The 27,512-nt window shown below is 42.7% G+C and overlaps 2 protein-coding genes across 6 annotated transcripts in view; one reads left to right on the top strand and one right to left on the bottom strand.

Moving 5' to 3' along the window:
- The first annotated feature begins 316 nt into the window (after positions 1-316).
- Positions 317-15,222, top strand: PARP2 (poly(ADP-ribose) polymerase 2). Its single transcript, XM_027970061.3, has 16 exons — positions 317-387; positions 1,292-1,426; positions 1,753-1,823; positions 2,357-2,407; positions 8,592-8,688; positions 9,107-9,182; positions 10,201-10,303; positions 11,821-11,983; positions 12,242-12,380; positions 13,134-13,197; positions 13,279-13,413; positions 13,665-13,792; positions 13,955-14,054; positions 14,370-14,468; positions 14,696-14,820; positions 14,938-15,222. Exons 1-16 carry the CDS (start codon positions 345-347, stop codon positions 15,095-15,097), a joined length of 1,689 nt encoding a protein of 562 aa, XP_027825862.1. The 5' UTR covers positions 317-344; the 3' UTR covers positions 15,098-15,222.
- Positions 15,223-20,099: 4,877 nt separating this feature from the next.
- TEP1 (telomerase associated protein 1) overlaps positions 20,100-27,512 on the bottom strand; it is a 40,494-nt gene continuing 33,081 nt past the window's right edge. For 2 of the 5 annotated variants that reach the window (XM_060418568.1, XM_060418570.1), the window contains 14 exons: positions 27,038-27,198; positions 26,650-26,763; positions 25,570-25,677; positions 25,056-25,188; positions 24,896-24,972; positions 24,658-24,790; positions 24,377-24,513; positions 23,818-23,942; positions 22,614-22,757; positions 22,368-22,464; positions 21,104-21,209; positions 20,792-20,997; positions 20,559-20,663; positions 20,100-20,332 (listed from right to left, as the gene is read on the bottom strand). In XM_060418568.1, coding sequence (XP_060274551.1) covers positions 20,210-20,332; positions 20,559-20,663; positions 20,792-20,997; positions 21,104-21,209; positions 22,368-22,464; positions 22,614-22,757; positions 23,818-23,942; positions 24,377-24,513; positions 24,658-24,790; positions 24,896-24,972; positions 25,056-25,188; positions 25,570-25,677; positions 26,650-26,763; positions 27,038-27,198 — 1,769 coding nt within the window. In that variant the 3' untranslated portion in view covers positions 20,100-20,209. Of the gene's footprint in view, positions 20,333-20,558; positions 20,664-20,791; positions 20,998-21,103; positions 21,210-22,367; positions 22,465-22,613; positions 22,758-23,817; positions 23,943-24,376; positions 24,514-24,657; positions 24,791-24,895; positions 24,973-25,055; positions 25,189-25,569; positions 25,678-26,649; positions 26,764-27,037; positions 27,199-27,512 lie in introns of those variants that run through there. The other 3 variants (XM_060418569.1, XM_060418571.1, XM_060418572.1) reach the window with 2 other exon arrangements.

Genomic DNA, 27,512 nt, shown 5'->3' with positions numbered 1-27,512 from the left:
CGAATCTCAGGGAGGGCCCTGTTAGGGCCGCCCGTGGCCCTAGTCTCAGACCTTCCCAAGGGACATCGGATAGAGTGACTAAGCGCACTCAGCTCGTAGCCCCACTGATGAGCTTCCCTCCGCCCTACGGCGAACAACGCGCGCAAACAGCATTTATAATGAGCTCATACCTAAAGCCACTTTACGGTTACGGTGACTTCCCACAAGACATTGCGGCATGCAAATATTTTAGTGCGTCCCGCCCCTGGTAGTTCCACGCTAGGACGCACACGCACTACGGTTCCCGCCTTTAGACTGCGCTGGCGATTCCAGGAGCGGACTGATGACGTCAGCGTTGGGGCTCCATGGCAGCTCGGCGGCGGGGGACTGCTGGCGGCAGAACGCGAGGTTCGGGTTGAACTATGGGGGCCAGAATACTGGGGGCGGGAATTCAGAAAAGGAACTGTGCCCTCTACTACAGCCCTTCCTATTTCCATCGCTCCCTGAACCAGCGCTTGTTTTGATGCCGAACTTTGAAAATTTCGGTTGTCATAGCTTTTGAGGGTTACAGAATTGTGTCTGACGGCCTGTTGACCTGTTACAACTTAGTGCCACCACGGTTTTACATACCTAATACAAAACAGTTTAAAAAATTAAGTGCAAGGTGCACCATTATTTTATGTACCATTGAGCAAGGAAAAACGCTTCCAGTTAAAACGTGATTCGGAGCTTCCAAGTCATCCCTTGTAAAATGCATCCCAGTTTCAAAAATGCAGCTCTTTTTTTTTTTTTTTTTTTATTATATAAAAATGCAGCTCTTAAAATTGACTTATGACAGACATATCATACTCTGTGTATTGTGTTCTTAAATGTGTTGTCTTCGTCTAGATTTTTCGGTTAGGGCAACTGAAGTACGAAGAGATGAAATAACTTCTACACTGATTCTCCAGTTAGAAGAGACAGGGCACAGTCTCCAGAGCACTCTATTAACCTATTTCATACCACCTTTAGTAGTTTGAGGATAGGTATTTGGAGGGTATCCGGGCACAAGTAAACAGAGAAGCAGTTTGAGACTGATGCCTGAGTCCATGAACTCACATGATCTGTGAGTTGCTTTCGTTTTGTTTGGCTGGAATAGCAGTTCAGGAACTCAGACTGTTTTCTGAGTGGTATGGCAGTTATTATTCCTTTGTAAATTTACAAAACCATCTCGATCTGTTTTAAAAAGATGTTTTTGCATAGTAGCATCACATTCAGTGTGTACTCATTCTTTTGCTTCTTTGCCCATTCTTCTTGCCTATTCTGAATGAAGCTGAAAGAGTTAATAATGGCAAAACAGTTGCAGAAGCCCCTCCTCCTGCAAAGAAAATTCGAAAATGTCACAGGGTGAAAAAGGAGCCTGTGGCTGAAGGAAAGGCAGATAATGACGGGACTGAAGACAAGCAAGGTCAGCCCCAGACATACCCCATGGAGAACGTGGACCAGCAAGAGGGTCCCTGGGAGGGCTGAGGGTGGGAGAGTATTTTGTTCTTTCAACTCTTATTTTTTCTTTCGTTGAAGATATAATTAACTTTCTATCTTTGGGGCATACCATAAGACTAACCTAATTTCTCAAAAGCTTTAGTTTCACATATTTTATTACAATAAACTGAGACTTGAGCAGATCAAGCTTGCTTGGGAAGGGCAGAGTGAATCGACAGGTTTCTATCTAACCATGGCAGCTATTTTTGTTTCCCATATGAGTAGATGTAGTACTTATCTGTCTTCCCTCAGAGTCTGTGAAGACCTTGCTGTTAAAGGGCAAAGCTCCTGTGGACCCAGAGTGCACAGCCAAGGTGGGGAAGGTAAGAGACTCCCACTAATTTCTCAAAGAACCATTGTTCTTATTGGGATTCTTGTCTGGAACATTGCTATTATCCATTTTAGGAATCCTCTCCAAAATTTTCTCCAAGGCTAAGGGATGAACAGCATGGGGTTTGGGAGTACTAATCATGATATTTTCTAGCATGGTTAACTTAGGAGTTGTCATCAGCTTTCCACACCTCTTTCCCAATTAGAAAATTGTATCATTATCAGTGTTCTAATGAGAAACTGTGCACTGGTATGTAAGAATACAGAAGAAAGGCTTCCTCTGGAGCAGGTTTCCTTTACTGAGTTAGACTCATTTGTGTTTCTGTAATTACATAAAAGCAACATGTTTTCATTATAGGATTGACAGGTTATGTTTAGAAGAACATATTTTTGCATTTTTTCCCCTGGAAGATGCATGTTGGTAATGTGGGAGAGTGATAGTTTGGGGCATACAAAATTTAGAACCTCACCTATGATCTCATCAGGGTTGGGAACCTACAAATGTCAGTTTTTTCTTTCTCTCTAGGCCCATGTGTACTGTGAAGGAAATGATGTCTATGATGTCATGCTAAATCAGGTAAGGGAAGAAACTGAGAATTTCTTCTTGATAATTATTGATGACAGTGTCCCAAAGCCCAGATCTTTAATTCTGAAGTCCCTTATATTAGCCCCATAATCCCAAATACTCAATTCTAGTGCACTCTGCCTAATAGTGGAGTCTCTATAAGAAGCAGATCCTTTAGCAGATTTTTATGTCTTTATTGAACCTGTGAATCCACTGTTCCTATGATTTTGCACATTTCCTGATAAGTTGTTGGTCATTTTTCTTATGGGCTTTGAGGAACTTTATATAATGTGGAGGATAGTCCTTCATCTATCATATAAATTGCTTATATATTTTCTAAATTTTTCATTTTCCTTTTGATTTTCTTTATAGTATACTTTTTGCCCATATTGAAGTTTTAAATTTTTATGTAGTTAAATTTATTTTTTTCTTTTTTAAATTTGTTTTTATTGAGGTAACATTGATTTATTACATTCTATAAGTTTCACATGTAAAACATTAGATTTCTACTATGTAGAAATACCTACTACAGGATGCTCACCACCAAAATTTTAGTTCCCATCCATCATCATACAGTTCTCCATGCCCATCAGAGTTATGGGCCTCTAATTTCCTTTTTGTGTGTTGTCCTTGTCTGGTTGTGGTATCAGGATAATGTGGGCCTTGTAAAATGAGTTAGGAAGGATTCCCTCCTCTTCAATTTTTTGGAAGACTTTGAGGAGAAGTATTGAATCCTCTTTGAATGCTTAATAGAATTCACCTGGGAAGCTGTCTTGCCCTGGGCTTTTGTTTGGGGGAGGTTTTTTATTACTGCTTCAATCTCTTTACTAGAGTTTGGTCTATTCACATTTTCTATTTCTTCATGATTTAGTCTTGGAACATTGTATGATTCTAAGATTTGTCCATTTCTTCTAGGTTGTCCAGTTGTTAGAATATAGATAATTATAATATTCTTTTATAATTCTTTGTGTTTCTTTGGTACCCATTCTTATTTCTCCTCTTTCGTCTCTGCCTATATCAAAGTCTTACCTCTTTTTTTCTGAGGCCAACTAAAAGTTTGTCAATTTTATTTATCTTTTCAAACAGCCAGCTCTTAGTTTCATTGATCTTTACTATTATCTTTTTAGTCTAGTTCATTTATTTCTACTCTGATCTTTGTTATTTCCTTCCTCTTACTGACTTCGGGCTGCATTTATTCTTTCCTGGTTCCTTTAGGTGTGAGGTCCGATTATTTATTTGAGATTTTCCTTGTTTCTTGAGGTAGGACTGTATTGCTTTAAACTCCCCTCTTAGTGATTCTTTCCCTGCATCCCGTAGATTGTGGCATGTCGTATTTTCATCTTCAGTATTTTTGATTTCTCCTTTGATTTCTGTGTTGACCTCATAGTTATCAGTTGCATATTGTTGAGTAGCGCATTGTCACTTTCCACACATTTGTGATTTTTCCAGCTTTCTTCTTGATTTCTCCATCATTGTAGAAGTTTCATGCCATGTTATCAGAAAAGACTTTTGATAAAATTTCAGTCTTCTTAAGTGTATTGAGACTTGTTTTGTATCTCAGCACATTTTTTGAGAAAGTTCCATATGCACTTGAGAAGAATGTTTATTCTGCTGCACTTGGATGAGATGTTCTGTACAAATCTGTGAAACATCTCATCTAACGTTTCATTTAAGGCTGCTGTTTCCTTGCTGACTTTCTAGCTGAATGATCTATCCATTGATGTAATTTGGGTGTTAAAAGTCCCCAACTATTATTGTGTTGCTGTCAGTTTCTTCCTTTAGGTCTGTTAATATTTGTTTTATATATTTTGGTGCTCCAAAGTTGCATGTGCATATATTGAAAAATGTCTTCTTAATGAATTGTTCCTTTTATCATTATATAATGTCCATCTTCGTCTCTTGTTACCTTTGTTTTTCTTTTTCTTTTTTTTAATTTATTTATTTGGCTGCAGCAGGTCTTAGTTGCAGCACTTCCATCTTCATTGCAGCACATGGGCTCTTTAGTTGTGACATGCCGGATCTAGTTTGCTGACAAGGGATCAAACCCAAGCCTCCTGCATTGAGATCTCGGAGTCTTAGCCGCTGGACCACCAGAAAAGTCCCACTGTTACCTTTTGTTCTTATCTCTATTTTGTCTGATAGATGAAATAGGCCTTTTAGGGCTTCCCTGATAGCTCAGTTGGTAAAGAATCCGCCTGCAATGCAGGAGACCACAGTTTGATTCCTGGGTCGGGAAGATCCACTGGAGAAAGGATAAGCTACCCACTCCAGTATTCTTGGGCTTCCTTTGTGGCTCAGCTGGTAAAGAATCTGCGTGCAGTGCGGAAGACCTGGCCTCAGTCCCTCGGTTGGGAAGATCCCCTGAAGAAGGAAAAGGCTACCCACTCCAATATTCTGGCCTGGAGAATTCCATGGACTGTATACGTACAGTCTGTGGGGTCACAAAGAGTCGGATGCAACAGAGCGCCTTTCGCTTTCACTTTGTCTGATAGGACTGTTGATTACACTCACTGTCTTTTGGCTGCCATTTGCTTGGAGTATCGTCTTTCATCCCTTCACTCTGAGCCTATGTTTTTCTTCAGAGCTGAGGTAAGTCTCCTGGAGGCAGCATATAGTTAGATCTTATTTTTTAATCCATCCAGCCACTCTGTGTCTTTTGATTGGTGAGCCATTTACATTTAGGATGATTATTGATAGATGAAGACTTATTGTTGCCATTTCATCTTTTGCTTTCTGGTTGTTTGATATCGCTGTTTTTTTCTTTTTCCTTGTGTTTCTATTTTCCAGTTTGGTTTGGTGGTTTTCTGGGACATTTTTCCGTTTCCTTTCTTTTTTTACTGTTTAGTATCTCTGCTCTAGGTGTATGTTTTGTGGTTGCCGTGAGGTTTGTATAAGCATCTCTTGGATAACTAGTCCTTTTTCTGCTGACACCATCTTGCCTTCATTTGCATGTACAGGTTCCATCCTCTTCCCCTCCTATGCTTTTGTTGTCTCAAATTATTCCTTTTTATGTTGTGAGTTTCTTTTTTTTAATTTATTTATATTTTAAGTGAAGGATAATTGCTTTACAGAATTTTGTTTGTTTCTGCCAGACATCATTATATTGTGAGTTTCTTACCAAATTGAAGTAGTTATAGTTGTTTTTTCTGTTTTTGTTTCCCCCCTTTAACCTTTATGCTATAATAAACTGTTTAAAATCTATTCTGATAGGGTTGCAGTTTTCTGATTCTGTTTATCACCTTACTCAAAGATTTGTGTACTTTTGCTCTTTTGTTACAGATAGAAGAGCTCCTTTCAACATTTCTTGTAAGGCAGGTGTAGTGGTGATGAACTCTCAACTTTTGTCTGGGAAAGCTTTTTTCTCCTTCATCTCTGAATGATGACTTTGGTGGATAGAGTATTCTTGGCTGATAGCTTTTATCTTTCAGTATTTTGAGTGTCATTCCAGTCGTTCTTGACCTGTAGAGTTTCTTCTGCGAAATATGCATATAGCCTAGTGGGGACTTCTTTGTAGGTGAGCATCCTTTTTTTCCCTGGCAGTCTTTAAAATTCCTATTCTATCATTGACGTTTGTCCTGGAGAAGATCTTTTTGTATCGAGGCAATTAGGTGTTCTGGTGGCTTCACAGAGTGGCAGCACCAGTTTTCTTCTCTAGGTTTGGGAAGTTCTCAGCTATTATTTCTGTAGATAAACCCTTTGCTCCCTTCTCCCTCTCTTCTTCTGAAATACCATTACCTAATGTCGCCCTTCCTAAAGAGTCAGATAGTTCTTATAGAATTTCCTCCTTCTTTTTTTACATCTTAATTCTCTTTCCTAATCTACCTGTGTCTTTTCTAGATTTCTGTATTTGGGCTCACTTATTCTGTCTTTTATATGGTCTTCCCTGTTTCCAATGCTTTCTAACACATTGTCTTGTTTATTGAGTTCTTCAGCTCCAAAATTTCGGCTTGGTTTTTTACAGAGTTTTGATCTCTTCAGTAAACATTCCTTCTGGTCATTAATGTTATTCCTGAACTCACTAAACTGCCTTTCTGAGTTTTCTCGTAGCTCACTGAGTTTCTTCATGACAGCTATTTCGTATTCTGTGTCATTTAGATCACAATATCCCGTGACATTGTTTCATTTCTGAAAAATTGTCCTTTTATTTTCACAGTACACTGTAACTAGGATTATTCCTAGTGTTTGATGAGGTGTTCTTCTGCCAGCACATTTGAAGTAATGAACACCTTTGTTCTTTAGGTAAAGCTTTTTTTTTTAATCTTAATTTTTAAGGATTCAATAGGTTAGAAATTAGAGGGCCTTCCTTTGTTTTCCAGTAGGTGGCGCTCTAGCACAAGTTTTTGGTTTCTCTTAGCTGATCTGCCCCTAGTGGTATTTGAGAGCACTTTCCACCCTCTGTCAGAGGGATCCCCTGGTGCCCGCCTTATCACAGTTGTGCCTCCAAGGCTGTTGGTGCTTCGCTGCTGCTACTGTCACTGGCATCACCGCCTGGAGCACCAGGGTGGTAGGAGCTTCCATGCATCTGGAATCTCCAAAGTCATAGGCTCCACCTCAGGAGGAAGGGGAGCAAGAAGCCAGGTTGCCTCGCCAGTGCCTCTGGGATCTCTGGTATTGCTGCTTTCAGCCAGGAGCTGCCAGGGAGGGTGAAGGTGAAGGAGCCAGTCATGGGCCCTCCGTGGCTCCCATCACTGCTGCCACTGCAGCCGAGAGGCCAGAGTCGTGGGCACTGTGACACCTGCTGCTGCCGGGTTCCCTGCCGGGACGGGATTGCAGGCAGCGCCTCCACTCCTCCCCTGGTCCCACTTCTCTGTTCCCGTCCACCCACCTTTAGATGTACAGATGTGTGGAATTTTCTGGTGTATGGGCACCTTTGCTGAGCTGTGGATTTTTTACTTTCATAGACTGAAGGGGAGAGATGAAGGGAGCATTTTTTTCTCCATCATGCCACTGACCTCCATTTTTTTTCTTTTCTGTCATTTCCTCTTTGCTTATTTTTGCTGTTTTGGATAGATACATGCTTGGTATTTCCTGAATATGTCTTCATATTTGAATTTATTGATCTATCATATATACTTCTAACAGCTACATTGAATTCCTCTGTTACCATTTTTTTCCTAAAATATCATAAGCAGATAGAAAAGGTCTTAAGGCCTTTTTGTTCTACCATTCAGCGAATTTATAATGTGAGCAGGCAGAACAAGTAACACGCTTAACAAAGCAGAGTGACTGGGTAACCAGGACTCGGCTTTATAGCACAAGCTGCCGTTCCCTATCATGGACTGCTCCCTGTCTTCACTGGAGTAGGTTACTCACAGGATACCTTTTTAGATACTGGTCATATTTTCTCTGAGTGTCTCCTGGTCATGTTAGGTATGGGGTAGGGGTGGCAGTGGTTTCTGCCTATCCTTTTTCCCCTCCTAACATTGTCCTACTCTCAACTCATGGTCAAATTGTCTCAGGTGACAAGCCAAAATTGTAAATAGTACTATTAAAGAATAAGTTGTCTAAACAAACAAGCATGATGGTTACAGATCTTAGGGGCATCAAAATTGTTTTCATTTGAAAAATAATGACTGCAAGTGCATTGGGAGCTGAAAAACACATACGGCCTCTGTAATATCTATGGAGGGAGGTAAGGCAGGAAGAAACAGAAGGAGCCAATCAATATAGGATATTTGAGGTTGGGTAGAGGTTTTAGGCCGGAGAAGGCAATGGCACCCTACTCCAGTACTCTTGCCTGGAAAATTCCATGGACGGAGGAGCCTGGTAGGCTGCAGTCCATGGGGTCACGAAGAGTCGGACACGACTGAGCGACTTCCCTTTCACTTTTCACTTTGATGCATTGGAGAAGGAAATGGCAACCCACTCCAGTGTTCTTGCCTGGAGAATCCCAGGGACGGGGGAATCTGGTGAGCTTCCGTCTATGGGGTGGCACAGAGTCGGACACGACTGAAGCAACTTAGCAGCAGCAGCAGAGGTTTTAGAAAGCCAGCCTTTAATTCCTAGGAATTCAAAGTATAATATAGAAACCCTTTTCTTCTTTTATTATATCCTTAATCTTAACTCAACCTGATTTTCTTGTCCCTTGCTGTCCTTTCCTCATGGCAATTACTGTAACCTTTGACCAAGAGTCATTGGTTTATGTGGCTTCCATTTGCAAACCTGTCCTTTTATGTTCATATTTCTCATATCATAGACCAATCTCCAGTTCAACAACAACAAGTATTACCTGATTCAGCTGTTAGAAGATGATGCCCGGAGAAACTTCAGTGTTTGGATGAGATGGGGCCGAGGTAATTGCTTTTATTGTGGATTTTGTGAGTTGTTATTTAGAAAGCCAGAAGCAGTTTAGTGAGTAGTCGAAGGTTTCTCTGGGTTTCAGTAGGTGTAGTGGAGTTTCTATAACCTGAGAGAGGCTTAGGAATCAAATTGTGCTGCTCGAAACTGGGGCATGGCAGGCATCCTCATTAGCACTGGAAAAACTAAGAGCAGCCTGTTACGGCTGAGAACTCTACAGCGATTGGGCTGCAAGTGCTGCTCAGAGGCAACGGGGTCGGTTCCCTAAGCCCTTTCATCTTTTCCTTCTTTCCTTCTTGCCCGTGTGTCAGATGCTAAGTGGAGAGACCTGAGAGATCTGGCTTGTTACTATCAGAGAACTCTTGTTGGGTTGAGGGGCAGGGAACCACCTTACATGTGGCATTTACTTTGCAGTTGGGAAGACAGGGCAGCACAGCTTGGTGGCTTGTTCCGGGGACCTCAACAAGGCCAAGGAAATCTTTCAAAAGAAGTGAGTGCTAAGAAATGAGTACAGAATAGTATCTTTCATCTTCTTGGATATATCGTCTTTAGGAATTTCATAATAAGTGTGAGTTGGCTTAAATGATAATGTCTTTCCACTGTAACATCTTTCCACTGGAACACCAAACTGATCCTTAGATAGTGATTAAATCACTTGGAACCAGAAATTGATTAAAATCAGAAGCTAACATATTCAGCACATGACCAACAATTTAGGAAATTTGGGGAGAATGAGATGAGACTATTCAGCTCCAATTTTAAAGCGTATGGGCCTTCCTTGGTGGTCCAGTGGCTACGACTCCATACTCCCAGTGCAGGGCGCCCTAGTTTGATCCCTGGTCAGGGAACTAGATCCCACATGTCACAACTAAGAGTTCGCATGCCGTAACTAAAGGTCCCACATGCATCAACCCAGCACAGCCAAATAAATAATTTTTTTTTTTAATTGTTTTACTGCTGCTTCTGCTGCTGCTAAGTCGCTTCAGTCGTGTCCGACTCTGTGCCACCCCATAGACGGAAGCCCACCAGATTCCCCCGTCCCTGGGATTCTCCAGGCAAGAACACTGGAGTGGGTTGCCATTTCCTTCTCCAATGCATCAAAGTGAAAAGTGAAAGGGAAGTCGCTCAGTCGTGTCCGACTCTTCGCGACCCCATGGACTGCAGCCTACCAGGCTCCTCCGTCCATGGGATTCATGAAAAACTTTCTGGAGTCCCTGGGAATGTTTCTTTCAGAGAAAAGGATTGGATAGTAATCTTTTGTCTTAAATCTTAATGACTTTAGTGATGATTGGAGCCTTTGAGAAAAGTTCAATGACCTTTTTTACCACTTTTTGTTTCCTTTTTCTCTAGAGCTTTTCTGTCGATTCAGGGTCCTAATTTAGAATCCAGATTTATGGAATATTGACGGTGTAAGACATAAACAGTTTTAGAGATATTCTTAGGGAAAAGCCCATCCCTAGTAGTAGACCCTTATTTGTAAGATTTTCTCATCAACTTAAATTCTACAGATTCCTTGACAAAACAAAAAATAATTGGGAGGATCGTGAGAAGTTTGAGAAGATGCCTGGAAAATATGATATGCTACAGATGGACTATGCTAGCAGCACACAGGTAAACTCTGTATGTTTAGGGAAAACCCTTTCCTCTTAACCAGAGTGAAGTCTAATAGAGTGGCTTGGATGAGGTCCTAGTCTCTATTATTTACTAAAGTCCTTATAAAATCTTAGGTCCTAAAATTAAAAAAAAAAGTTTTGTTTTTTGTTTATTTTAATTTTGAATGCTGAGGTACAACCAAGATGCTTTCCTAAAAGGATCTTTCCTGAAAACTGTCACAAATTTTTCAAATTTGAAAAATGGAAAAACCAATCTTTTTAAGGTGAGATTTGAGAAGTGAAGAGAAATTGAAAAGCCTCTTGATGAAAGTGAAAGAGGAGAGTGAAAAAGTTGGCTTAAAGCTCAACATTCAGAAAACGAAGATCCTGGCATCTGGTCCCATCACTTCATGGGAAATAGATGGGGAAACAGTGGAAACAGTGTCAGACTTTATTTTTTTGGGCTCCAAAATCACTGCAGATGGTGACTGCAGCCATGAAATTAAAAGACGCTTACTCCTTGGAAGAAAAGTTATGACCAACCTAGATAGCATATTCAAAAGCAGAGACATTACTTTGCCGACTAAGGTCCATCTAGTCAAGGCTGTGGTTTTTCCTGTGGTCATGTATGGATGTGAGAGTTGGACTGTGAAGAAGGCTGAGCGCTGTAGAATTGATGCTTTTGAACTGTGGTGTTGGAGAAGACTCTTGAGAGTCCCTTGGACTGCAAGGAGATCCAACCAGTCCATTCTGACGGAGATCAGCCCTGGGATTTCTTTGGAAGGAATGATGCTAAAGCTGAAACTCCAGTACTTCAGCCACCTCATGTGAAGAGTTGACTCATTGGAAAAGACTCTGATGCTGGGAGGGACTGGGGGCAGGAGGAGAAGGGGACGACCCAGGATGAGATGGCTGGATGGCATCACTGACTCGATGGATGTGAATCTGAGTGAACTCCTGGAGTTGGTGATGGACAGGGAGGCCTTGCGTGCTGCAGTTCATGGGGTCGCAAAGAGTCAGACACGACGGAGCAACTGAACTGAACTCAACTGAGCTGTCTTTACAAGCTTAATGTCATCATATTAGGAGGACCTTGTAGACGTATTCTGAGTGTTTAACTACGGGAAGCAGAAGTAAGACTAGAAGGTGGAAATCACGCTGAGTACTCTGACTAGGTTTATAATGGGATGGGCCTACTTTCTTTGTTTTTTTTAGCTAATCATTAGCTTTTATATATATGTGTGTATATATATATATATATATATATATATTTTTTTTTTTTTTTTACTTTATAATACTGTATTGGTTTTGCCATACATTGACATGAATCCACCATGGGTGTACAGGAGTTCCCAATCCTGAACCCCTCTCCCACCACCCTCCCCATATCATCTCTCTGGGTCATCCCAGTGCACCAAGTAAAAGCTGGTGTTCTTCTGCCAGGGATATTGTATAGCCAGTCCTTGCAAGGAACATATAATAAATCTTTTCAGAGTCTATGATTTTTTTCCTTTTTTTTTTTCTTTTGAGCTACAGAATGAAGAGGAAACAAAGAAAGAGGAATCTCTTAAATCCCCCTTGAAACTAGAGTCACAGCTAGATCTTCGTGTACAGGAGCTGATAAAGTTGATCTGTAATGTCCAGGCCATGGAAGAGATGATGGTAGAAATGAAATATGATACCAAGAAAGCTCCACTTGGTAGGGCTTCAGATTCTATCCTACATGCTCACTTCATATTCCTAGTTCATTTAACAGGATATTTTATCACCATCATGATTTAAAGCTTACTGATATTACTGAGTAAAGGAAGAGAGAATTGGGGTGAGAAGTTGTATGGCGGGGAGGGAGAGCAATTTTGAAAGTTGAAAGGTGAGAGTCTGTGTTGGGCAGGGTCACAAATACAGTTTCCAGGATGTACCTGTAGTTGTGGAGTCTGATCTCTCTCTGGGTCTGCAGGGAAGCTGACAGTGGCACAAATCAAGGCAGGTTACCAGTCTCTTAAGAAGATTGAGGATTGTATTCGGGCTGGCCAGCATGGACGAGCTCTCATCGAAGCATGCAATGAATTCTACACCCGAATCCCACATGACTTTGGGTATGCCCTGTGCTGTTACTTCACTTTGGTATTCTGCCCAACAATATCCCCTACGTCACTCAGCAGGAACTGTCATCTTTTTAATTTGTCATTTCCAAGGAAATGATCATCTTGAATAGATACAGAGCCAACATAATTTATAAATAAGCTATTTAATCAATTTACGAGTATGGGATGCAGTCTCCTGCCTTGACCTACAGCCATATTCTCTGACCAGGCGAGCTACCAACGCTAGGGAGAGTGGGTCTAGCCATCCAAGCAGCGTGTCAAACACCTCAGGCATGTCGCCCAGTTCTGTAAGGTGACTAACACACCAACGTGTCTGTGAACTCAAATGATGCTAGGTTTATAGAATATATTTCATCTTCGTTGATTCTGCATTCTGTTGCTTCCTTTACTTTTGTTCCTCTGTTGCTTTATAGAGGCCTGTGACCTAGAGATAACCCTGAGTGGTCAACAGGTACATTTCTACCTGTGTATTTCTAGATAGGACTTCATCCAAATTGTTCCTTATTGATGTTGGTACATGTCACAGGTCAAAGTCTATGTAGTTTGTTTTATCCTACTCAGAATATATGCATAATATCTCTTCATGTATTTGAAAGCTAAAAATCTCATACAGATCTCTTTGAAATGGAAAACTGCTGTTCTTATACCTGTTTTCTAAAGGACCTATATTAATCTGTGTTTTTGGTCATATGCCTTTTGGCCACACCTCAGAGAATTAATTATTGGCTATATCTCTGCCCTTAGACTCCGTACCCCTCCATTAATCCGGACAGAGAAAGAACTGTCAGATAAAGTACAACTACTAGAGGTGAGATACATGCGGATTGGAAAATATTAAATCCCTTGTCCCAAGTTTCTCCCACATTGATTCTCTGTCTCATCTTGTCAGGCTTTGGGAGACATTGAAATTGCAATTAAGCTGGTGAAGACAGAACTGCAAAGCCCAGAACACCCATTGGACCAACACTATAGAAAACTAAAGTGTGCCTTGCACCCTTTAGACCATGAGAGTTATGAGTTCAAAGTAAGAAAAATGATCATTTATTTTTACCATTAAGATCCACCCTCCCCATGCCACTGTTCTCTGACTGCATCTGGTTAAGAGAAAACTTTAGGGCAGAATTTCTATTTACTAAGAATTGGGAAGGTAAGACTCTTTCTGGCTGCCCTTGTGAGATCACTTAGGCCAATTTATACAAGAAGCCCAAGGTTCTTCAGTTCAGCCTGGTCTCTTACAGAGTCCACGTCAACTTTATCTTTCATTCTTTTTCACAGGTGATCTCCCAGTACCTACAGTCTACCCATGCTCCCACACACAGTGACTATACCATGACCTTGCTGGATGTCTTTGAAGTTGAGAAGGAGGGTGAAAAAGAAGCCTTTAGAGAGGACCTTCATAACAGGTCTCCATTTAACTTTCGGTTTGGGAAAACAGTCCCTTGCCTGAAGTGCAGTTAGGGAACTCATAAAAAAAGATAACCCAGACAGCTGTTGGCTTTTTGATGCTTATGGCCTGTGTCTGTAGGAGAGCAAGAGAGAGTACAGTAATACTGGCTTTTCCTTAGGATGCTACTCTGGCATGGCTCCAGGCTGAGTAACTGGGTAGGAATCCTAAGCCATGGGCTTCGAATTGCCCCACCTGAGGCTCCCATCACAGGTTACATGGTGAGTAGAAATTGGAACCCTTTTTTTTTTCTAGATTAGGATTAAGTGGTGACATTCCTGAGAATTAAACCAGCTCACTCACAACCCTGGCATTTACTGTGACCCTCCTTTCTTAAATTCCTAAAGGTATCTCACCTTCCCCCCAGAAAACAGATTTATCGATGCTTCTGCCTCCTCTTGGAACAGAATTGGGAGAGGAAATGGAAAAGGGTCTTTATTGTGTTTAAGATACTAGAACATAGGGTAGTGTCATGAGCCTTTCTTGTAACACACTGGGTTCGGCAGTTGACCTTGTTGTTTATTTATATATTTCAGTTCGGAAAAGGAATCTACTTTGCTGACATGTCTTCCAAGAGTGCCAATTACTGCTTTGCCACTCGCCTAAAGGATACTGGGCTGCTGCTCTTATCAGAGGTAAGGCAGGAACACATCTATGATCTCTAGTTAATTATTAGTTCCTATTTTTCCAGAGAAAGGACTGGCCACAGAACCAAGAGGTTCACCTGGGAGAACTTGAGAGGGAAGCCAAACACAGTTTGCATTGCGTTCGGTGCTTCTGCTGGAATAGGAGAAGGAAATACTGATGGGGTTTCTGTTTGGCTTTAGAGGATGTGGTCACTTAAAGATGTTTCGCTTTGCAGGTAGCTCTGGGTCAGTGTAATGAGCTACTCGGGGCCAATCCAGAGGCAGAAGGATTACTGCAAGGCAAACACAGCACCAAGGGGCTGGGCAAGATGGCTCCCAGTCCTGCGTGCGCCATCACCTTGTAAGTACTCGGAGGCTGGAGGGCAGAAAACTCCTTTTGGCCAGATAAGACTCCACTTTCTCTATTCCAGCCTTTGAACCAGAGGCAGATGTTGACACACTGTCTTCCATTTGGCAGGAATGGGAGTACAGTGCCATTAGGACCAGCAAGTGACACAGGAATTCTGAATCCAGAGGGTTACACCCTCAACTACAATGAATTTATCGTCTATAACCCCAACCAGGTCCGTATGCGGTACCTTCTGAAGGTTCAGTTTAATTTCCTGCAGCTGTGGTGACTGTTGATATTAAGATATGATAAGCCAGAGAAGATGTGACCTTCAAGCAAGAAACAGGCAATGTTGTACTTTTGATTTTTCTCATATTTTCTGTAATAAAGATTACAAGGCTTCTTGGGGCTTTACTTCTGCAAGCACGTGTTTCTTCTGATGTTAGGAGACAGAAAGTATAGCTTCTCTACATATCCTGCAGCTAGCTGCAGGATACTCAGGATTCTGTTCTTTCACAGAATAGCCTCCTCTGTGCAATGAGGGAGACAAATGGAGATTAAAGCTTTTCCTCATTTAGCACAGTTTTTCTGCAAACTAGAGTTTGTTGGGTAATATTATAGGAAGGGTAGAGGCAGCAAAGGCTGACTTGTTTCCCATGCAAATCTTCTCATTTGCCTTTTTCCCCTGTTTACCATCTGCAGACCCGGTCTCCCACCACTTGGCATCCTAGATCTCAGCAGATGTCCAAAATTTGGGAAGTACCTGGGGGACTGTCACTAAGCCTAAATAGATCTCAGGGAGCAAGAGAGAGAAGTAGAATGATTTTGATGTACCCCCCATCTAAGAAGTACCAAAGTCAAATCCACAGGCTTTGTAACTATTTGTAAACACATGTAACACAGATAAACACACACATCTAACATACTTCTGGTAACAGTGAAGGTTATTTAAATGAAAACAGTAGCTTGTAACTTTTTAGAGACCAGATTACCAATATCTATCAAAAATTTTAAATATACACACCCTTTGACCTAAATTACAGATATACAGGTTTACATAGATGATGTTACTGCAGAATTGTTATATACAAAAAGCCATAAAAAAGGAACTGGTTAAATGTATTCTCTCTTTAAGAAAACACGTGGAAATCTTGTGACCTTGGACTAGGCAATAGTTTCTGAAGATAGGACATCAACAGCACAATTAACCAAAGAAAATAATAGTCTTCACCAAAATTTGAAAATTTTATCAATAAATAACAAATATCATTTCTAGGAATATATGTCCCTTCTATGATTTATATTATCATAGTTCCCTTGATTCTGATATACTGTTTCCCCCCAGAGTTGAAGCTTTTGTTAATCAAAGGACAGTGTCAAGAAAGAGAAATGACAACCAAAAATAGGAGAAAATATTGGCAAGTCATAATCTGATGATCTAGTATCCAGAATATATAAAAAACTTAAAATTCAGCAGTAAAAAAGATAACTCAGTTAAAAATCAGAATTTGAAGAGAAATTTCTCCAAAGAAGAAACAACAAATGCCCAATAATAAACACTTGAAAAGATGCTCAACATTATTAAACATTAAGGAAACAAAACCATGAGATACCACTTGACACACACTAGAAGGGCTACAATTAAAATGACCAACAATAACAAGTAATGGTGGAGATGTGAACCAGTTAGAGCCCTCACATGTTACTGGTGAGAATGTAAAGTAGCACAGCTTCTTTGGAGAATAGTTTGGCAGTTCCTCAAATAGTTAAACATATAGTTACTATGTGATCTACCAGTTCCAATCCTGAGTATATAACTAAGAGAATTAAAAAGAAACATTTATATAGAAACTGGCACATGACTGTTGACAACAACATAGTAATAGCCAAAAAGTGGAAATAACCAGAATGCCTATCCACTGATGAGTGGATGAGAGATGTCTTGAATAGGCAAATCCATAGATATAAGAAGTAGATGAGCAGTCGCCAGTAGCTGAAGCAAGGAGTGGAAGGGGAGTGATTGCTAATGGGTACAATGCTGCTTTTGGGGGGTGAAGAAAATGTTCTGGAATTAGTGGTGATAGTTGCCGTGTTGGAATATACTAGAAAACATTGAATTGCACACTTTAAGGGGGTGAGAATGAATTATACCTCAAAAATGCTGTGCTGAATTTCTGTGATCTATATTTTTCTTTTATAAATAGTGGCCAGAAAAAGTTGCACTGATATATACATACTGTGGTGTTGGAGTAATAAAATACAGCAGGCCCCCCTAGATATTCATGAGTCCAGACTGATACGTGAATGACTCAACCAGTATATAAATAAGTAGGGAAGAAGGCATAAATATTTATTTCAGAAGAATTTCAATTAATACAGAAGGGGGAAATAGAAAATCATCACTAGAAAATCACAGTAATAATCGCTCATGGATGAATATAAAACAGTGAAACAGGATATTTGCATAGTCTTAAAAAAAAACTTACCTCAAAATGTATTGATTTTGTGGCAATTATCACATATTCTCTGATACATCTCCCTCTTAGTGGTTTAGTCCCCTTCCCCTTGAGTGTGAGCTAGACTTAATGACTTGCTTCTGACAAACAGATGAAAATGGTACAGTAAGAAAAACCTGGCAAATATCACCTGAGCTTTAAAAATGATCAAAGTTAACATCACCAGTAATAAATCATGTTGATATGATTGCTTTTGATATGATATAACAAGAAGGGCATATCATCTTTTGTATTCTTCCCTTAAATTCATAATTTTAATCTTTTCATGAGAAAACAGCAAAGCCAAACTGAGAGATTCTACAAAACACCTGACCAGAACTCTCCAAAAATGTCAAGATTATGGGAAGTCTGAGAAAGTGGCACAGTTGCAGGATTAGACTAAGGAGCCATGATGACTAAATGCAATGTAGTATTCTGGATTGGACCCTGGAACAAAATCATGATATTAGCGGAAAAATCCAAATCTGTACCCAAATTAATAATATATCAACGTTAATTTCTTGGTTATGTAAGATGCTAACAGAGGAAGCCGAGTGAAGAAAGGTATGTGAGAAGATTCTCTGTAAATCTTAAATGATTTTTTTTTAAGGACTACAAGCCATTCTACTGGAAAAAGCATCAACATGGTTTCTTTGGGGGATAACTGTGTATCTGGTTCCCAGTTCTCCTCCCAGGTGTGTGGTAGGATGATACTTCCCTCCCTTTTGATATTCGGTAGAGCCATGTGACTTGCTTTGCTCATGTATATAAAATATGAGTGGAAGCAATGTTTCGTTTCCAGGTAGAAGATTTAGCACTGACAAGTGGTTTTTTCCTTTTTTAATAAAATACTATCAGTTCCCCATATATATTATTTTTAACTGAAGAATGGAGTCCAGGTTTCATCTGACATTAAATATATACCAATAATCTTGCCTGGGAAATCCCATGGACAGGGGAGCCTGGCAGACCACAGTCCATGGGGGTCAGACATGACTGAAGCAACTTAGCACACATGCAGGAGAAGAGACTGTTCCAATGTGCTGCTATCCTATAATCCAGTGACTGTAATTGCAACTCATCACAATCCTGAAATTCTGTTTAGTGATAAGAACCCAGAAAATATTTAATGTGAGGACTTCCCTGCTGGTCCAGTGGTTGAGACTCTGGCTTTTCACTGCAGGGAGCCCAAGTTCAATCCCTGGTCAGGAAACTAAGGTCCCACAAGGCCAAAATATATAATAATAATTTTTTAATGTCCTCTTTAAAATAATTATTTTAAAATATTCAGTGTAAAACCTAAGCTGATTTTCCTTTCAACTCCCTTGGGTACATATTTACTGTTAACTAGAGTCTGTTCTTATCTTCACTCACAGCAATTATACTTTGGCCTCACTGTGTATCTTCAGGAAAGAACACACCCTTCATGTGGACCTGGCCAACAAGCCTGAGTCTTAAATGAGCAAGTAGACTTTACTTTCTCCAGCCCCACACCTCCAGATTCAGCTGGGGCACTTTGATAGAAGTTTTAGAACTCGGAAGACAGACATCTAGGGCTTCCTCCTGTCCTTGGCCCATGCTTTCAGGGGAACAAAAGGCAAATGAAACCATCGACTTTCTGGATGGTGCTGTGTCATGGTTCTCTGTAGCATTTCTGGATAGTATTATGAATCATAGGTTTCAAATTACCTTAACCTAGACTTCTAGTCACAAGGTACAAGTGGAACAGTTGGTCTATAAGGCATATTTAGAGCCCTTGCATGAGGCTCATGAGAAATGACAGAAGCATGGCCTATAATTAAGACATCAGCTGTTGGCATTCCTCATGTGTTTATCCTCAGGTTGAGGATGAATATGAGGCATCGATAAAAATAAGATAAAATTCTTCAGGTGATTTCAGAGCAAAGTAAGAACAAAACTGAGTACCCCTCGAATCCCTAAGTCCTGAAAACCCTACATCAGAGTGCAGTGGTATTTCTCTGAAAGAACCCTACAAACCCAGGATAAAATCCTGTAACAGCACTAGCTTATCATTTGTAAGTCCTCAAATTCTTGGACACAGAAGACCCTAAACCCTTCCTTAACCCTTAGAACGAAAGGGCCTCGGGTAACTTCCTCGCCCATAAAATAGATGATAAGAATATAAGGTTGGAGAACTTTTACTTAAGAGGGTCACAGTCCACAGCTAGTCCGTGTGTGTGCACTGTTTCATCTTTCAACTCATTTTAATCTTTGTGCAGTTTGAAAGATAACCCTTTTGTGATCTCTTCCGAGAACGCAAATTACGATACTGACTAATGCTTACAGGCCAGTGGCTGCCGCTGGTCCGTTAGTGTCTGAGAAAGCCAGAAGACTCCCTCTGCTCTCGGTATCCTGGCTTCTCAGCTTTCACCTGGACTGTTGGCTCTGAGTAGACAGGCTATTTCTGAGAGGAACCTAGTGATGTCCTGGTTCAATCCTAGTTCTTTCCCAGTGCCCTAGACAGGAGACAACTGACTCATTCTTCCTTCTCTTCCTCTTTGAACAAGTGAGAGGTCCTCAGATATGTGTTCAGACTAAGTGCTCGTCAACATCATTTTCATACCTCCTCCTGGGAGGAGTCATCCCTTAGGGTTCTGGGGCCAGCAAATGACACAAGAATTCTAAAGCCTAATTTCAAAGAATGTCTACCAAAGATCTGCTCCACTTTCTTACAGTTCTAGTAAGGATTAATGTTAATTCAGAAAAGAAACAAGAACATCCATATTCTTCCCTCTTGGTCCAAATCCACATGAGAACACAGACAGGACTACACTCTGAGATGTTCTGTCCCTTTATTTATATAATTATATTATGAAAGTAGCCACTGGTGTCTTCAGGCTTTGCCTCTCTAGCACCAGCATTCTCCTTGCCCTGAGTTGTGATCTTCATTCCCAGGAGAGGAAGTAGACATTGCCCTGTGTGTCTCCCACTGCGAGTCGCAGGGTAGAGTCAGGACCCAGCCATGGCTCCAGGCAGCTCACTGCCCCTTCACATCGGAACAGGCCCAGCTACAATGGAACAAAAACGGGAGATGAGGGCTACAAGCCTAGGGCCTCCTTACTAACTTATTTGTCTCCCACACCAATGACTTTTATTTAGAAACAAGTTAGTTACACATTATTGCAAGAAGGAGAGAAGAAAACAATTTTGATCTTCTGACTTTCCTTACCCCAAGTTTGGTCTCTGACATCCCTTTTGTCCTCCTTACACACACACACACACACACACACTTACCAGCTGCATACTGGGTCTCTCCCACAGTTTAACATCTCTGTCCTTTGAAGCTGTTACCAGCAACTCAGGCAGCACATGGAGGGCTGTGACAGGGCCTGAGTGAATCTTAGAGGAAGAGGAAGAGGTGTGGTGAGTTCTAGAAGGACCCTTCTCAGTCAAGGGAGCAGAGAAGTTTGCTGGATCAGACCTAGAGCCTCCTCCCCAATATCTTGTGACCTTTCCCTCAAACTCACCTTTCTACGTTGCTGCGTCTTTAGCTCTGTGACTGTTGACCAGCTGTAGGTGTCAGTACATATATGTGACTCTGTCTCTGAAGTTTGAGTTGCAGGCATTTCTGCTTTCTTCTGCCAGATATTATCTGTGATCCATTCTCCTTCATCGGTGCATCTGGCTAGGTTCCACAGCATCCCATCAGAGCTGGCACACAAAAATGAGGACTCTGCCATTTCAAGGGCAGAGTTTGAGCCAGGTCTTAGACTTTGAAGAATCCACCATCCTCCCCGAGGCCATCTCTGGATTCCTTGGGCCTTCCCAACACCACTCACCAGATCCAGGTTTGGCCTGGGTTACTGATATGAGGGTATTACTGGGATTCTCTAAATTCAGATCAAATCCCAGGCACTCTTCAAACTCTCCTGATTCCTTTTGCCCCTGTGAAAGGACAGAGCGTTTTGTTTAGCCTACTTGTATCACTGCTTCCCAGACAAAGTAACTGTTTTCTGCTCTGAGCTGGTCAAGACTTTTCAAAATTGTATCTGTGATACAGTAAAGTACACAGATCTTAAATGGACATCTTGATAAAATTTTACACATGTATCCATCCATGTAATTACTACCCAAATCAAGCCATAGTACATTCTACCATCCTGGAAAGTTGCCTCCATGCCCCTTATCCTATCACCACCCCCAGAGTCGACAATATTCTGACTTCTGTCACTATCAATTAGTTTTGCTTGTTCTTGAACTTCATTTAAGTGAAATTATATAATATGTACTCTTTTGTGTCAGGCTTCTTTCACCGGGTATAATGTCTACGAGATATGTCTGTATTGTTCCAGACTACTGCCCATAGTGACAAGAGACATGAAGATAGTGCAATCAAGAAAATGCCTAGGTCGATCACTTCTCAGCCTTTTGGCTAAGATGAAGTGTAGTTTAGGGGCTTCCCAGGTGGTGCAGTGGTAAGGAATCCAACTGCCAATGCAGGCTTGATCCCTGGGTCAGGAAGATCCTCTGGAGGGGGAAACAGCAACCAGCTCCAGTATTCTGGCTAGAAAAATTCCATGGACAGAGGAGCTTGGTGGGCTACAGTCCATGGAGTCTCAAAGAGTCAGATACGGCTGAGCTACTGAACACCCACCTAGGTTTATGATTTCCCACGATTCTTTTAAACAATAGAATCCTCTTTTGTATCAGTGAAAGCATACAAGGAAACCCAATATAAAACACTCTTCAGTAGAGTTCCAGTTGAAGGAGGAGAAGGGGATTTGGAACCAACTGAGAAGGCAATGGCACCCCACTCCAGTACTCTTGCCTGGAAAATCCCATGGGCTGTGGAGCCCGGTGGGCTGCAGTCCATGGGGTCACTAAGAGTTGGACAAGGCTGAATGACTTCACTTTCAGGGATGGATGAGCCTGGTTGGCTTCCATCTATGGGATCGCAGAGTCGGACACGACTGAAGCGACTTCGCAGCAGCAGCAGCAGCAGCTTTTCACTTCCTTCCTCTTTTACTCAGTCATGGCCTCAAGACTTTAAAATAGTAGTCCAGAGCAAATGGTTGTTTTAACACACACCCAAACAGAACTTACTGAGAAAGGAAGAACTTGAAGTTTCATGGACTGCAGGACAAACACACCATAGTCCTGGTGGGTGGACAACATCATAGGATCTTCTGAATAACTTTGCCTGGTTTATGAGAAAGGAAGAGGCTAAGCCCAGGAACACCCCTCCATAAGACCCGAATGTTTGTTTCAGTTAGACCCAACCTCAGGGTAACTGCTAACCCACTTTTCCTTTTTCTCCAGCCTAAGAGAAAACAGCACTTGGGGTCTTACCAGATTACAGCAGGCTCCTCACCGGGCTTCATGTGCAACAACTGCAAATCCGCTTTGGCCAAGATGAGGGAGTGAGCATCAGGGGCCAGGCCTACACTTGTCAGGAAACCTAAGTCCTCCTGAAGAACTCGGGTCAGGCAAAGACTGAAGTTCAAACAAGGCACATGGACAAGAAAGAGTCTACTTTAGTCCACATCTCTCGGGCTCCTCAGTTCCCCATGAATTCCTCAGGAGTATAGTACAAAACAAACTGTATCACCGTCCCTACAAATTGCCTTCTTTCTGATTCTCTCATATTAGTATTTATCATAGTATCACCTTAATCGCTCTAACGAGGAATCTCTAACATTTTTGTCCTTTCCTTCCCTCCTGACCTGATCGATAAGCACTGCAGAGTCAACTTTCAACATATGCCTAAATCTTTCTTTCCATCTCATCCCTGTTGCCCAGATTAGGGCCCATGTTATGTCTTCCTGGGACTATAGCATCATCTGTAAATGTGGTCGCCCTACCTTTAGTATCTCCCTACTACTATCCATCCTCCACATGGCCACTAGAGTTCTCTTTCTACGGTATTGTAAAGTAAAAAAATAAAAAATAAATAAATAAAAATTTTAATCAAAAATAAAATTCAGATAATTATTCTGCTCAAAATTCTTAGCCTGGCCCCAGTGTATTATTTCAATGCAATACCCCACGACCACTCGCACCAGGAACCCAAAGACTTAGCTATACTCAGAAAACATCATGTACTCTCACACCCCTGTGCCTTTTATTAATGCTACCTCCTCTTCCTAAAACACCATTCCCTGCCCTTACTTTAAGCCCAATCTCAAACAGCCACTCTTGTAAACAGTCAATTTCTTAAACTCTGCAACCCCAGGAATTTTATATAATTTATTGTAGCAGTGATTACTCCACATATTGTTGGCAGTTTACTTATATTCATATTCCTCTACTGTGAGCTCCCTTAAATACAAATTAATTTCAATCTGGTTCATGCTGCCTGGCCCAGAACTTAGCATACAGTAAAAACTTGATAATTATTTTAATTGACATAATGAGGAGCAGAAAACAATTTCCCAGGGACCTTTTCCCTGCTTACTAACTAATATCCTGTTGACCGAGTTCAGAAAGAAAGAGGAGAGATTTAAGCAAAATCCCAGGTTTAACCATGTCCATTAACCCAGCCGCCTCATTTCACCTGACATTTCTGGGTGTTGAACTCTTCTGCAGTTCCACGTGCCACTCGCTGACTTTTTCATTAGCACTGACAACAATCAAGGTGTTTACTGAGTACCAGAGCAGAGCACTGATGCAGCCCGGTGCCTGGAAAACAGTTCAGTGCAGTTCAGTCGCTCAGTCGTGTCCGACTCTTTGCAACCCCATGAACCACAGCATGCCAAGCCTCCCTGTCCATCACCACCTCCCAGAGTTCACCCCAACCCATGTCCATTGAGTTGGTGATGCCATCCAACCATCTTATCCTCTGTCAGCCCCTACTCCTCCTCCCCTCAGTCTTTCCCAGCATCAGGGTCTTTTCCAATGAGTCAGCTCTTCGCATCAGATGGCCAAAGTTTTGGAGTTTCAGCTTCAACATCAGTCCTTCCACTGAACACCCTTCTGAGGAACCAGGATTAATGTGTCCACACCCACCACCCTCTTCTACACAGAGGCTTCTACACAACCTCTGACCCTAGCACATGCCACCAGATACACAACCAGGGCAGAATTCACATAAAACTGAAGTTTACTCCACTCACCTGTACTGTGACCACAGCCTTAGCTTCCTGCCACAAGGTCAGTTCCCCAGCTTGATTCCCAGACACTGCTGCAGAACCGTCTGGGGCCCAGGCCACAGCAGTGATGGCTGCAGGACTCCTGGGTCTGTATGTGTCATCTGGAGAAGAAAGGAAGTGATTCATTAGGAGCTGGACCACTGCTGGGGTACAAGAGGAGAGAGCAGGCTACTCTTGAATTTCTTGGTCCCACTTACACACACCACCCCCCTTTCACACCTTGCCTCTCTCCACACCTCACTCACCTGCCTCTTCGGGCACCTGCCAGAGCCGTAGGGAGCCATCCTCTGAGGTGGTCAGCAGGAGGCCTGAGGTCTCTGAAACAGCAGCTGCACTGACTGGGCCACTGTGACCCAGCAGAGTGTGTGTTTGAAACACCTGAAAGAAAAGGATGGAGATAGAAGAGTGAAGAGTTGACACAACAGGAGGCTGTCCCACTACCCCCTCCCATGGCCCCCAGCCCAGTCCTTTCAGGGAACTCACCAAGAGTGGATGCCACAACCGTGTGGCCCCATCCAATCCAACAGTGACCACCAGAAGCTCCGACCCCGGCTGACCTGCTGGTAAGATGCAGAGGCTGAGTCAGAAGAAGGGGAGGAGGGAAGAGGCAGCAGGGACTGGAAAGTGGCTGATATCCCAGTACCTGCACGGGGCTCCAGAGCAGCCACACAGTGGCTGATGGGTGCTGAGTGAGCGGGGATGCTGGTCATCTCCACGCCCTGATGGTCCCACACTTTCAAGGTCCCATCTCGGCCCACAGATACCACGTGCTCCTCCTGCCCCAGGAAACAGGATCAGAGAAGAGTCACACTGAGCAGGATGTGGGAATTATGGTTCCCATCACAGAGGTGCGGGCTGAGCATTAAGAGCCTAGAAGCTGCTGTCAAAGAAAGAGGACAACATGGCAGTGGGGCCAGGGGGCTCAGGGCTGCCATCCCGCCGCAAGGCCGTGACACTACGGTACCGTGTCTTCATGCTCTCCCTCCCCTCACACCGAGCCTCAGCCTCAACACCCTAACCCTGCCCTCATTCAGGCCCATGCATCTCACTCTTGGTACTTCTTCTGACTTTAGGATTAGATACCCTGTGCATCCAGTCTCCCAAAGTCCCCTTAACCTTCCCAGGGACCCCCTGTGATCTCTCCACCGCCTTCTCACCACGGCCACCACGGCGCTCACAGCATGCTGATGACCCAGGAAGTGACCAAGCTGCTGTCTCGACTCTGGGTCCCACAGGGCCACGGAACCATCGCTGGAGCAAGAGAGCTGCAGAGCCAGAGGGTGGAGGAGCAGACTTAACCAGCACCCCTCAGGCATCTCTCTGTGCTTATAACGTAGGAGGCAGGGCAGTAAGCCTTGTGATTAAGAGCAATGGTAATCCTGCGTTCTCATCCTAGTTCCACCATTCATTACTTGGTGACCAGTTCATCTCTCTGGGCCTCAGATCTCTCATCTATTCAACCAAGATAAGGACAGAATACCTAGTGATATGGGGCTGAAGCATCTATATACAGGACTTAATACACTGCCTGGTACATAGTGAGCAGTGAATAAATAGTAGCTACTGTCCTTGTTATTAACATAGTGTCAGTCAACAGCTCTGTCGCATCCTGACAAAGGTGAAAAGTCTGCAACACCCAGGAGAGATCTGTGCCTAGAAGGCAGGGGCAGGACAGACTATGACAAGTCTATTCAACTGTTACTCATTTCTTTTTGAGAACAACAGTGATTGTGTGTTGGGAAACTAGGCTTTACCAACCCTGAGTGCATAAATTGAGACTGATTTTTCACTTAAGACCAAAGAAATCATAGCAATACACGTCTCCTGCAGGAACAGGGCATCCTAAGCCCTTAGAAAGACAGCTCCGTGTTCCTGTTAAGAGCATGGGCTTTCTTATCATAAAGTTTACTGGCTCACCTTCTTCATTTACATGACCTTGGAAATGGTCTTTAATCTATCTGAGCTCAATATCCTTGTCTATGAAATAGAAAGAACAGCAGTAACTTCTTTACAGGGTGTTGTAAAGACTACATGAGGCGACACATGCTAAGGCCTTAGTCCAATGTCTGACATATACTAAGTGCTCAAAAAGTGCTCTATTATATTGGGTGTTAGAAAACTATATTAATACTATATTATTATAAATGAGCGTTAGGAATAGAATGAGGTAGAAAGTGTTGACCTCCCTCTCCCAGGAATCCTGCTGAGCCCAATACCATCCCAACCCCTTCACTCACCAGGAGGCTGTCTTTGGTCCAGGCACAGCCAGTGACCCAGTCTCGGTGACAGGCAGAGAAGCAGCAAATCAGAACAGGGGCTTTAGGTGTTCTCACATCCCAGCAGAGCAGACTCTGGACACAGGTATCAAGAGAGGAAGTCGTCAGGATAGTAGGACAGAGGTAGGAATAGCAGGGCCATCTCAGGTAAGAAGTTTCAAGAAAAGAAGGAATAACAAAGGAGGGCGGGTGGGCAGATCCAGTACAGGAGGTTTAGGAAAGCAAAAAGCCAGAGGAAGCGGTAGGAAGAAAGCTACTAGGGAATCCAGGACCAGAGGGGCTGTGGGCCCCCAAGGGGCTGGAGGTCCATGGGGAGGGGCGTCCAGGGGTGCATCCTCCTGAGACTCACCCGATCCCTGCCCCCGGTGGCCAGCCTGCATCCCTCAGAGCTGAAGCTGCAGCAGCTTACAGGGCCCTCGTGCCCCCGGAGCTCAGTGCCGTGAGGAAAGTCTTCTGTCTTCTGCGGCAGCATCAGCAACTGCCTTGGCCACAATCGCACTGTGAAGTCCTCTGCATTGGAAATGGGCAGAGAGGAAGATTTCTTGAAAAGAGGAAGTGAGACAGGCTGGAAAGCCAAAGACAAAGGTGATCCTGGGGGCTGAGGGTGATGTCTCAAGGCACAGCTCCAATGGAGGGACTCTGTGAATCACACTGAGACCTGGGACACAGGTCTGTCCCACGGGAGGTCACAGGACAGGAATGGCAGGACACTCAGCTCCAGCCCTGCAGTTCTCTCTAACCACACCTCCACACTCTCCTCTGCTAAAGTGCCCAGTGTCACTCTGACCAAGCCTCCAACCTAGAAAGAACTAAGGCCATCCTGC

This window comes from Ovis aries, chromosome 7, assembly GCF_016772045.2.
Source record: "Ovis aries strain OAR_USU_Benz2616 breed Rambouillet chromosome 7, ARS-UI_Ramb_v3.0, whole genome shotgun sequence".
Lineage (NCBI taxonomy): Eukaryota > Metazoa > Chordata > Mammalia > Artiodactyla > Bovidae > Ovis > Ovis aries.
This window is presented reverse-complemented; position numbering and strand designations above follow the sequence as displayed.